Genomic DNA, 12,523 nt, shown 5'->3' with positions numbered 1-12,523 from the left:
TTCATTTGTTTCATTCTGATGAACTTGGATTTGAGTCTAGTTTAGAGCCCTGATTCTTTTTTTTTTTTTTTAAAGAGAGAGTGAGAGAGGAGAGAGAGTGAGAGAGAGAATTTTTAATATTTATTTTTTAGTTCTCGGCGTACACAACATCTTTGTTGGTATGTGGTGCTGAGGATCGAACCCGGGCCGCACGCATGCCAGGCGAGCGCGCTACTGCTTGAGCCACATCCCCAGCCCATACAGCCCTGATTCTTAACAGAGGATAAGTCCCCTATAGGGAACGTAAAGCATCTGTGGCGACTTGATCCAGTCCACATATATCCCATCCGTCCTAGATCCTGGAGACTCTCACCTTTGGGCCTATGCAGAGTCACTGTAGCATTAGCCTTTGCAATTTTTAAAAATCTGTCTTATCCCTCAGGTATATTGAGACAGAAAAACAGATTGCCCAGTCCTGTCTTGGCACTTCCCACTGACGTGCGCATGTGCTGTCTCCTTTGTCAGGTTACCTGGTGTATTTCACAAGGCCCATGACAATGCATCGAGCAGTGTCTCCAACAGAACCCACTCCCAGGTGAGTCTAGAAGATGCTTTTGCGTCTATATCCAGGGGGCCAGACGTGGGCAGAAATATGGGAAGGACCACTGACTCTGGCTTTGGACAGTTTGTTTTAGTTCTTCAGTAAACTCCCATTGTAAGATTCATTCAAGAAAGATGGTGGTTCATTAAATGCAGAAAAGCTGAGATTTCTGCTATAAGGTTGCCAAACTACATGAAGGGGCAGCTTCATGAAAACTATTGCCGAAACAAGGCAAATCCTTTGTTAATATATGTTTTCCCTATTGTTATTACTTTATTATTATATTAAAATTTTTGGTATTTGATTTACTGTTAAACTGAAAAAAAAAAAAAAACAACATAAAGATCATCTGTAGTTCCACAACACTGATACACCATGTCTAACATTATCAAAATACATGTAATTTAATAAATTATATAAGGAGTATGTTGGGAAAACTCAAAACAATGCAGAAGCTTTAGGTTCAAGTTTGAAAGCCCTTCCTTTCTTTTTCCATGAACTAGGGGGATCCCTGTGTGGTTCACTGAGCTCAGGCAGCTTATCTAGACTGTTTTAGTTTCTTCAGCAGTCCTGTGGAGATGCTGATAGCACTTTCCTCTGGAACCTAAACTAGCAAGTCCCTTTAAGGCCTTTGAAAACACTGCCAGTACATGGGGAGTGCTCAGACTATGTTTCCTGTTGTGACCAATGTTTTTTTAAACTTTAAGATCATACAGTAGACTTCTGGTTCTGCAGAGCAGTGACCAGGGTAACGCAGAACACACAGTATCGTTAGCTCAGCACAGTTAGGAAGAATCACGAAGCAGTGTGTGAACAGATGCCTCTGCTGAACTGGGAAAGTGCCAGGCTCCACACTAATCCAGGCAGATGAGATCTTCTTGACTCATAAGAACTGGAGGTTAAGTAACCAGGGAACTTGCCTTACATTAGATTCCATATTGGAAAGGTTAGACCAGAAAAGTGACCTCCTTTCAGAGGGACACAGTGAAGATCTGTACCCGGACTTTGGATCACATGTTCTATAGGAACATTTTCAGCCAGCAGTACTTTATTGAAATATAATTATCAGTACCCACATTAAGATGTGAAGCATTGTCCTTGCCCCTCAAATTCCCAATTCCTTTTCTCAGTTTCTCATTGCCCAGAGGAAACCACTGTCCTGGCTTCTATCATCATAGTTGAGTTTTGTCTGTTCCTAAAGGTTATTGAGGTAGACATGCACTGTGAACTGCTGAACTGTTTTATGGCCAGCTTACGTTGCTTGACTTAGTGATACTAAAATTGACCCACGTGGTTGCCTCTGTCAGTAATTGGATTTTATGAACATGATATAGGTTGTTCCCCTATTCTTGAACATTTGGAGTATTTCCAGTTTGGGGCCATTATGTACTGTCTTTTTTATGAACACAAGTATTAGTTTCTATGCTCAAGGAGTGGAATTGCTGATCATAAGATAGGTGTATGTTTAATTTTATTAGAAATTACCAGAAAGTTGGTGCACAGTGGTTGTGTCATTTTGCCCTCACATTAGTGATGTTCAGAGCGCTTATTGCTCTACCATCTCTCTAAAACTTTGCATTGCTAATCTCTTCAACTTCAGTGGTTGTGATGGGCATGAAATATTACCTCCTGGTTTTAATTTACATTTCCATGATGACAACTAATGATGCCGAGCAGCGTTTATGTACTTACTAACCATCTTCTCTTGCCAGGTGCCTCTTCAGGTATCACGCACTTTTCCCCTTGACTGTATTTCTTATTTATTTGTGGTGCTTGTCTATTTTGGTTGCAGATCCTTTGCTGGAAGTGTTTATTGATTTTTTTCCTCTGTGGCTTGTCTTTCTCCTTCCTTAATGGTTTTCAAAGAATAGCAGTGTTCTATTTCGATGATGCCCAGGTTATTACTTTTTTACTTTGTTAGTGATTTTTGTGTTTCATCAAAAAAATCTTTCCCTACCCTAAGGTCACAAAAATATCCTTCTCTTGTTTTCTTTTGAAAAGTTTACAGTTTTAAATTCCTTATTTAATATCTGTGATCCATCTCTCATTTTTTTGGTGTGGATGATGGGTAAGGGTCAAAGTTTTGTTTTGTTCAGTAGAGAGAAGTGGTTGTTCTGGCACTACCTGTGTAAAGCTTTCTTTATTGAATTGGTATTGATACCTTTGGTGAAAATCAACGGACAACCTATCTGTGGTCAGTTTTTGGACTGTCTTTTCCTTCAGTGGTCGCTTTGTCTCTCCTTATGCTAATACTATACTCATGATGTAGCTTTGTGTAGAGTCTTCACACCCGATGGCAAGAGTCCTCCAAGTTTATTATTCTTGTTTAGTTTTTTTGTTGGTTATTATAGGTCTTCCTACATTTTCACAAAATTATAACATTAGCTTAGTTTCTTAAAAAACAACAACAGAACCTTGCTTATATTTTGATTGGGATTGTATTAACTCTTTAGATGAGTTTAGAGAAAACTGACATCTTTTTAAAAAATTATTATTTTTTATTTGTTCTACTTAGGTGCATATTACAGCAGAGTGCATTTCAATTCATCATACACAAATGGAACACAACATTTCAATTCTCTGGTTGTTCATGGTGTAGAGATGTACCATTCATGTAGTCATACATATACCTAGGATAATGATTTCCATCTCATTCCACCATCTTTCCTACCCTCATAACCCATCCTCACCCTCCCCTTTGCCCAGTCCAAAGTTCCTCCATTCTTCCCAAGCCCCCCACCCTCAATTATAGATCAGTATCCATTAATCAGAGAAAACATTCGACCTTTAGTTTTCTGGGATTGGCTTACTTCGTTGAGCATGATATTCTCCAACTCCATCCATTTACCTGCAAATGCCATGATTTTATTCTCTTTTAATGCTGAATAATATTCCATTGTGTATATATACATCAGTTTCTTTATCCATTCATCTATTGATGGGCATCTAGGTTGGTTCCACAGTTTAGCTATTGTGAATTCAGCTGCTATAAACATTGGTGTGGCTGTGTAACTATAGTATGCTGATTTTAAGTCCTTTGGGTATAGACCAAGGAGTGGGATAGCTGGGTCAAATGGAAGTTGGATTCAAAGTTTTCTGAGGAATCCCCACATTGCTTTCCGAAGCGGTTGCACCAATTTGCAGTCCCACCAGCAATGTATGAGTGTCCCTTTTTCCCCACATTCTCACCAACACTTATTATTGCTTGTATTCTTGATAACTGACATTCTCACTGGAGTGAGATGAAATCTTAGAGTAGTTTTTATTTGCATTTCTCTAATTACTAAAGATATTGAATGCTTTTTCATATATTTGTTGATCACTTGTATATTTTCTTCTGAGAGTGTCTGTTCAGTTCCTTAGCCTATTTATTGATTGGATTGTTTGATTTTTGGTATTAAGTCTTCTGAGTTCTTTATATATCCTGGAGATTAGTGCTCTATCGATGTGTGTGTGGTAAAGGTGTTCTCTCTGTAGGCTGTCTCTTCACATCACTGATTTTCACATCATTGATTGTTTCTTTTGCTGGAAAGAAGCTTTTTAGTTTGAATCCATCCCATTTATTGATTCTTAATTTTACTTCTTGTGCTTTAGGAGTCTTGTTAAGGAAGTTGGGGCCTAATCTGACATGATGAAGATTTGGGACTATTTTTTCTTCTGTTAGGAGCAGGGTTTCTAGTCTAATTCCTAGGTCCTTGATCCACTTTGAGTTGAATTTTGTGCAAGGTGAGACATAGAAGTTTAATTTCATTTTGCTGCATATGGATTTTCAGTTTGTTGAAGAGGCTATCTTTTCTCCAATGTATGTTTTTGGCACCTTTGTCTAGTATGAGATAACCATATTTATGTGGGTTTGTCTCTGTGTTCTCTATTCTGTACCATTGGTCTTCATGTCTGTTTTGGTGCCAGTACCATGCCATTTTTGTTACTATTGCTCTGTAGTTTAAGGTCTGGTATTGTGATGCCTGATGCTTCACATTTCTAATGCACATTTTTTAAAAACTAGGTTTGTTCCTAGGTATTTGTTGTGTTTTGATGCTATTGTAAGTAAAATTTTAAAAATTGTTTATTTTCTAGATGTTTCTAGTATATGGAAATACAGTATATTTTTAATAAATTGATCTTGAATCTAAATTTACTAATTAGTTCTAGTTATTTAAAGCTTTGAGTTTTTTGTGTATACAATCATGGGAGTATCCTGTGCTTGTGCAGATAAAGCATTTTCAGCTCTAAAAGTTTTGCTTGGTTCTTTTGTTTTTTTGGAATTTTCCTTTTTCTTCCCACGTCTTTTCCTCTTGGTTTCAGCAAGTGCTGTGCATAGCACTACTTACAAATATGGGGAAAAAAAAACAGCCAATGTAGATAATTCTCATTGTCAACTGCAGATCTCTCTCTGCCTTGTCTGCTTATCATACTGGCTTGATTGCACCAATGAAGATCCGCACCGAGGCCCCTGGGAACCTTCGCTTATATAGCGGGAGCCCTACACGCAGCGAGAAAGAGCAGGTTTCCATCAGCTCCTTCTACTACAAGGAGCGGGTAAGTGCCAGAGCCATGGCCTTTGTTTCTTCCCCTTCTCCTGGATTGTTCTGTTTGCCTGCCCACCGCAGCTAAGATAGTAGTCCCTTTATAGCTGTCACTCTCATAGTTTGTTCAAAGGCCATTGCTTTGCTCCTTTCCGTTGACTGTAAGGTGGAGGGAGGGGCCAATGTACTTACAGTCCGTGTTCTTCACTCCCTATTTAACCCAGTCCTTGGATTTCCCAATCATTGAGTTGATCCCTATTATTTCAGTTAGAATAATTAAGCTTCCGGTCTTTGTTGGTATTCTGATGTTTGTCAACAGATTAAGGGATGTTCTGAAGGCTTGGAATCTGACATAGTGGGAATTTCACAGTTGTAAGAGTTTTAAAGTTCATCTCTAAAAGGTTCTTCTGCTAAAAATACATTTAAGTTCCCAATGGGATACATTGGTTTATACAAAATCCACCTGATCTTATCCTTATGTTCTGGAGTTCTTAAGGAACTCACTGTCCTGAAAGCAGTTCTTCTTGTGCTGGCAAGAACCTTGGGTAACAACAGTGGAGAGAATGGTGGCAGAGATTTGGAATAATTGATTAAAAGAACTCTTTTGGGGTTGTCAGATTGAGAATCTGGCATGACAGGCTTTAGTTGATGACATGATTTGGTAAAGAGTTATCACTGAGCTACTACATAAACTCAGCGCTTAGGAATTCTTTGTTGTTTTCCCCCACTAAAATGAGAAATAGTGAATTGTCTCTAACTAAAATTTGCTTTTTAAAAAAAATTTAATGATTTTAAATATAAAAACAAATGAATTTCTATCACATATTAGAAGTGCCTTCACTCCAGTTGCAGGATACTGTCCACTGTTGTCTTGTACTGCTAGCCTGACCAGCTCTGCCTTTAACTAGTCTCAGGGTTACTTGTGACTGAAACAAATGGCAGCAACTGATCTGACCAGTCTTAGGTAAACCACTCAGTTAAATAGGGAAAATGACTTTCTGTTGCCTCCTGTCCAGCTTTCTACAGTCCCCTTCCACACAGCTCCTGGCTGGCACAGACTTCCCTGGAACATCTTCCAAACTATGTCTTCCCCCAGCTCTTTACATTAAAAATTCTTAGCTCTTTTTTTACAAGTTAGCATGTAATTGGATAGATGATTTGATAAATTGCTTAGAACGAGACATTTTATTGCCATACAAGCCATATAAACTCATGGTTAAATAAATGTGACTCTTATTTATTTTTGTAGTGCTAGGGATCAAACCCAGCCTCCTACATGCAAAGCAAGCACTCTCCCACTGAGCTATACCCACCAGTCCTTAGGTGAGAATTTTTTTTGACATCAGGGCCAGGTCGAGGAGACCTTTTAGTCAGGGCGATTCTGAATTCCTCTCAGTTTATGCCATGTGTTACCATGTTTGCATTGGGATTGGGCAGAGTAGAGTGACTAGCACTTTTGACTTTGTGATAGTGTTGAAAGCCTCTGTTCCCAGATGGGACCTCTCCTCCTGCAGAAGTAGTGGTAAAGCCTACATTACTGTTTACAATGCTCTGGCCCTTTTTACTCCACCACTATCATAAAGAGGGACCAAAGCATCTGCAAACTAGCAGATAGTATCTGCTGGGGATAGAGGATGGAACATGATATTTCAGTTTGGGGGAGTTCGTGCTGTGCAGCTTCTCCACAGAAGATGGGCCATTATAGTACCCTTGTTTGACATAGTGGTATTTAAGTTTTATTTTAAGTAGTGACCATTTAAAATGGGAGGTTGCTATGATTATAATCTCACAGGAAATTTTTATTCTGATGTATAAAATATTATATAGAAAAGTTCACAGATCTTAAGCATGTAATAGAACATCTTAAGACCCTCAGAGGCCCTGGGGAGGGGAAACACATTTTAATGGATGATGTGTAATCATTATTAGGGTAAATCTTTTGAAATTGCTGATATTTGATCATTTTGGATCTAAAGAATAGTTTTGTGTGTTTCAACGTATTAGCTTAAGAAGGCAAGAATGAGTAAGTCATTATTTTGTGTTGAATTTGAAATAAACTTACCTTCCTTGAAGCTTGTTTGTTGAGACCCACAGCCGAAGGGGCCCCAGCAAACTTCCAGCTGCCAGCAAACTTCTAGCTGCCAACTGATTGGCTCCTCTGCGGTGATGCTCATTGGGCTGTTTCCCTGCCCTTTCAGACCACGGAGCTGCTCACTGGGGGACTTTTTTTTTTCTTTAGAACACACACACACCGCACCACACAGCTCTTCAGGAAAACCCTCAGAGCCCAACTGCCACCACCGGCTTCCCACAAGCCTCTCAACCTCCCCCACTCCTCCTGCTCTTGAGGCAGATTGGCTGGATCGCATGGGCGGAGCCAAAAAAAGTCCCCCAATGAGCAGCTCCGTGGTCTGAAAGGGCGGGGGAAACAGCCCAATGAGCATCTCCGCAGAGGAGCCAATCAGTTGGCAGCTAGAAGTTTGCTGGGGCCGCTGTGAGCCAATCATCAGCTGGCAGCTGGAAGTTTGCTGGGGCCCTTTCGGCTGTGGCTCTCAACACTTGTTTATGTCCATCCTATTTAAATAGGTCAGAGGGGGGGATTAAAGCAGTGGAATACTCCACAATGTCCTACACAGGCGGCCTTGTCTTCCTACCAGAGGCCCATGCATCTTGAGGGTCATTTTCTAGTCCGAAGGAGTCTAGTTTCACCTGTCAAATAGTATCACTTTATTGTTTTGTCCTGGAAACTTTTCTGTTTACCACATATTTTGGTGCCCCATTTTTTCTCCTGCATACCTTTATTCCCTTTTAGATCTATACCACAAGAGTTTTAAATGAAGGAGAATGGCCGGGTGTGGTGGCACACGCCTGTAATCCCAGCCGCTCAGGAGGCTGAGGCAGGATTGCAAGTTCAAAGCCACTTCCAGCAAAAGTGAGGTGCTAAACAACTCAGTGAGACCCTGTCATCTCTAAATAAAATACAAAATAGGGCTGGGGATGTGGCTCAGTGGGTGAGTGCCCCTAAGTTCAATCCCTGATACTAAAAAAATAAAATAAAATAAATGAAGGAGAATGAAGAAGTAGAATATGCCTGCTCCAGGCATGGTGGCATATGCCTATTATCCCAGCTACTTAGGAGGCTGAGACAGGAGGACCAAAAGTTTAAGACTAGCCTCAGCAACAAGGTGAAACCCCCATCTCAAAAAAAAAAAAAAAAAAAAGAATATGCCAATTTTATGACCTAGAAATGAAGGAATTACAGGGTTTTTTTGGTGGAGAGAGTAGTTTTTTGGTCAGAGTTGTGTTGACATTAGCCTCTGTATGCCTGGGGAGCAAATCCAGGGGCACTTAACCACTGAGCCACATCCCTAGCCCTTTTTTATATTTTATTTAGACACAGAGTCTCAATGAGTTACTTAAGGCCTTACTAAGTTGCTGAGGCTGGCTTTGAACTTTCAATCCTCCTGCCTCAGCCTCCTGAGCTGCTGGGATACAGACATGCGCCACCACACCTGGCTACAGGGTGTTTTTGAGATTGCAAAAGATATTTATAGAGCCATTTAGAAACAACTGTTTGCTTCTCTTATGTTTTCAACCTGACCTACTTAGGTTGGATTGTATATTCCCCCAGTGTTCTCCAGATGGAATTCCAAGGATTGCTCCTAAAAACTTAAAAATGTTAAGAGACCTAAATACCTCTCAAATTTCATAGGAATTCAGAAAGCACAGAGATGCTAACATGAATGAAGTTGGCAAGTAGACCAGCTATTAATCGCTGATAAAATGTCATGCATGCTTAGAATAAATCAGAAGGCCCAGAACTTAAGGTAAACATTAGGTTGCCCCACAGACATTTAAAAAAAAAATTCTCAGCCTCTCATCTTTGTTTCGGTTTATGTTACCAAAATAGCTCTGATATAAATAACTGGGGAGGTCTTTCAGTTAGCAGAGTAACTACAGATCTCCATAATCAGTGTCATTTGCTCCCAGTTCCATGCTCAGGTGCTCTTGTTAGCAAGAATGTTCCTCCTCAGCTTAGTTCCCCACCTTCCCCTCAGTTCTCCAGGGCTCTCCCTTCTCCCTGACCTTGCTCTGAAAATAGTCCTGCAGTCCCTGTGTCATGACACCCATTTCCCTCCTTCCCCCCAATCACACCCTCCCCCAGATTGGTTATGGAGAATGTCTTCCATTTGGGAATGAGAATATACTCTGAACACATTCTCCTCCTCACCTGTCAGAGGGGAAGAATCTTCTCCTGTTCCCCCCTGGCACTATGACCTTAGTCCTTCCTACCTCGGACCTTCTCGTAGTTTCTTTGTCAGAGTTGACACTAGCCTCCATATGCCTGAAATGTGACTGAAGATGGATGAAACCGAAGGTGGGCTTGGAAGGTGAAGGCGTGGGGGGAGGCGAGGAAATCCAAAACCTGCTGTGCTGAGGTTCACAAGTGTTCGTCATTCCAATTCCGGTTTTGCAGTATATATACCTTTTAATCCATCAGATGTGTGGGAAGCTTTCATTTTATTCTATATTTTTCCCTTTTAATTTTCTTGGTGTTTTTCTTCCCTCCTCCTGGGTGTAACGTTTTCACGCACAGATGTCTCCTCGCTCTGCCCGGCGACGTTGGTCCATACAAGCAATTAACGACTTCCCGGTACTGTGCGCTGTGCAAATGCTCTCCTTAACTAATCCTGTCTCTACCCAAAGGCCCAAGAATAAAATGCCACCTGCCTGGCTTTGAGGAACCTGAAATGACAGGCTGGCTGGTTTTCGGGACCAGCAGAAGTGAGCCCTTCACTCTGGGGAGTCAGGCACTGAGGACTGCCACCTTGTTCAGTTCAGTGTTTCCAGTGGCTGAACACCGTTCCAGGTCACGACTGGAGTCCTTTGCAAATGAAGCAATACTGGGTTCTTGGGAGGAACCCTGATTAAATGACTTTAGCTCCCCTGATTTCACTTGGAGCTTTTGTCTAATTCCATGGAGCTTTCAAAAGCCTACCTTTGGCATGTGGGGAGCAGAGGAAGATATAAGAGGCTTCTGCCATTTAGTCTCTATTTTCATAGTCTCAGTCTGGTTCTGAGAGGGAAAGTTTCCCACCTGCTTCATTGGCAGGATACATAAGCTAGTTTTATCCTTCAGGAATTATCTGGAACAAATTTTTCCCTTAGCCTCAGTATTTTACATTAACATTAAAACCTCTACTGCAGATGTCCCCTCCCCTTCTTCCTTTCTGACTCATCCTATTGGCCATCTCCCCTCTTCTGTCTTCCTCACCCATTCCCTTCATGTTTCAGTAGTGCCAAGGTGACCTCAGGGCAGCCTTGAGGCTCTGTGTAAATTTTGTTTGGTATAAAGAATGTTTAGAGGACAGTCCTTTAGCTTATTCATAAACACCTATTGAAATCAGGAGCTGGATTAGCAGGTACCAACCTCTGCTGCCAACAACTTGCAGGTGGAGCCACCAATATGGCCACTTTTCCTCAAAAAGCCGATTCTAGCCAACCCAACTGCTGAATTTCCACTGATTTTCCAGAAGTCCTCGTTTCTGCTGCTCTTTAAATAGGAACTCATTTTGACTCACTGCCCACTCTGCTGATTATTTATTGTTGATGGGGTTGCTGCGAAGCAGTTGGTGGCTTATTCTTGGGCTGTTTTTACATTTAACCCATTTTCTGGCATTGATGTTGCCTCCAATTGTAGCAGTAACACTGGTGGTACAGTCGCGAGCTGGCTATTGGTTGTCATTCAGTGCTATTAGCACCAGTGCCTCCTTCCCCCCCACCCTTCTCTTCTGTCCTCTTTGCCGTAATCCATGAACACCTTCCTGGGATGTTCAGAGGGACATCCTGGAGCTCATCACGTAATATTTTGTCTGTCTTGCTTTGTCTCTCTTCCCTCAGTCCCTTCTCATGAAATCTGTGGGGAAGGGCATTTTGTGTTGGTGGATCATTGAAAAGACCTAAGAGAAATACACAATCCTTTTCTCCCAGAGGTACCAATTCTACCTCACAGAGAAGTCTCCACACTAAAGCACATCAGAGTGAGATTGGAGCAATGCAGGAGGGGCAGGAGCTTTTACACCACAGTGCCCTTCCTTACCCCAGACAGAGTAACCACATCTTAGCCTTTGTTATCTGAAACCAAAGAATCCTGGGAGAAATCCATGTGTTGTTACCTGACAGTTGCTAAGTCGAGAGCCTCTTAAAATGTCCCGTAAGATGTTAAGGAGAAAAGCATTCTTAGGGAAAATGTGAGTGGAGCAGGAATGCTTTTTATTGCTTAGGCCCTGGAAGAAACACCCTGAAAAATTGTCCATCTTCTTGTTAGGGAGCAACCAGGACCCAAGGCCCCAATTAACATCTCATTTGAGATATAGCATATTGTCATTTAGGCAATCTTGTATTTAAATCTCCAGAATAACTGGCCATTAGACATGATTTCTGAGTGACCCTTGTAGGCTGAAAGGGAAATATGTCATATTTAAAACTCTTAGTCAACAAATTTGAAAATACACAATACCAACACTATTTTGTAGCCTTTTAAGGATTTTTGACATTGTTTTATAGTCATTCCTTGCTGGATTAAGAAAACTACTAGCACTGTTCCATAATTGCTTTGACAGCTTGATTCCTGGTAGCAGGAATTAGGAGGATCCCATTTTGGGGAACCCCTTCTTTTGAAGCCTGAGAGGCAACTGAGTGAAGTTCTATGAAGACCTCCTCTTCATCCAATACAGATCGAAGTTAAATCCTCGAGGGCTGGTGTCTCCAGATGTCCCAGGAAACACAGACCATGATTTCCATAATTCAATAAGAATAGTTACAAAAAATTGTCAAAGACCGCTGCCAATATTTTCATCAAGTATTTATTGATGACTCACATTACTGTATTTCTACTGATCTTATAACACAAGACTGCAAATTGGGGAACAGTCCTAAGACATTTCTTTGAACTCCCAAGTTTTCTTCAGTCTTAACAAATCCACGAAAGGAGATTTGGAGGTGCAGACACTGAAATCCAGCCTGAAGTAACAGTGTCATGTTCTGAGTCTGCTTGCCCCATTGAAAGCTGTGTGGCTGCAGGAGCTGCGCAGGCTGACTACTCTGACTTAGCTGGATGCAGTCAAGATGCTCAGGAGAAGTGATTGCAGAAGGATTGATGTGGAAGGATGATATGGGAGCAGGCATCACGAGGATCAAATGTGAATCTTCTTACACGCAGAAATGGATTCATTTAAAAGTGGACCAAACTATGTACATTATTAACAGGTATCTTAGCCAGGTCTTAAATTTTTTTTCCCTGGTTAATCTAGAATCATATACAGTGAAGAGGGAAAAAGTTAACAAGAATGACAGGCCTGTTGAAATCTCGGCTAGATGACCATGACCTTGAATAAGCCCCACATCCTCACTATAT

At 41.1% G+C, this 12,523-nt stretch overlaps 1 protein-coding gene across 9 annotated transcripts in view; it reads left to right on the top strand.

The window, feature by feature from the left end:
* WDR59 (WD repeat domain 59) overlaps window positions 1-12,523 on the top strand; it is a 78,252-nt gene that overhangs the window by 48,900 nt on the left and 16,829 nt on the right. For 6 of the 9 annotated variants that reach the window (XM_081273373.1, XM_081273378.1, XM_081273375.1 and 3 more), the window contains 3 exons: window positions 505-574; window positions 4,966-5,119; window positions 9,704-9,760. In XM_081273373.1, coding sequence (XP_081129499.1) covers window positions 505-574; window positions 4,966-5,119; window positions 9,704-9,760 — 281 coding nt within the window. Of the gene's footprint in view, window positions 1-504; window positions 575-4,885; window positions 4,923-4,965; window positions 5,120-9,703; window positions 9,761-12,523 lie in introns of those variants that run through there. The other 3 variants (XM_081273371.1, XM_081273377.1, XR_014019575.1) reach the window with 3 other exon arrangements.

This window comes from Spermophilus citellus (assembly GCF_964194105.1).
Source record: "Spermophilus citellus genome assembly, chromosome: 18".
Classification (NCBI taxonomy): Eukaryota; Metazoa; Chordata; class Mammalia; order Rodentia; family Sciuridae; genus Spermophilus; species Spermophilus citellus.
This window is presented reverse-complemented; position numbering and strand designations above follow the sequence as displayed.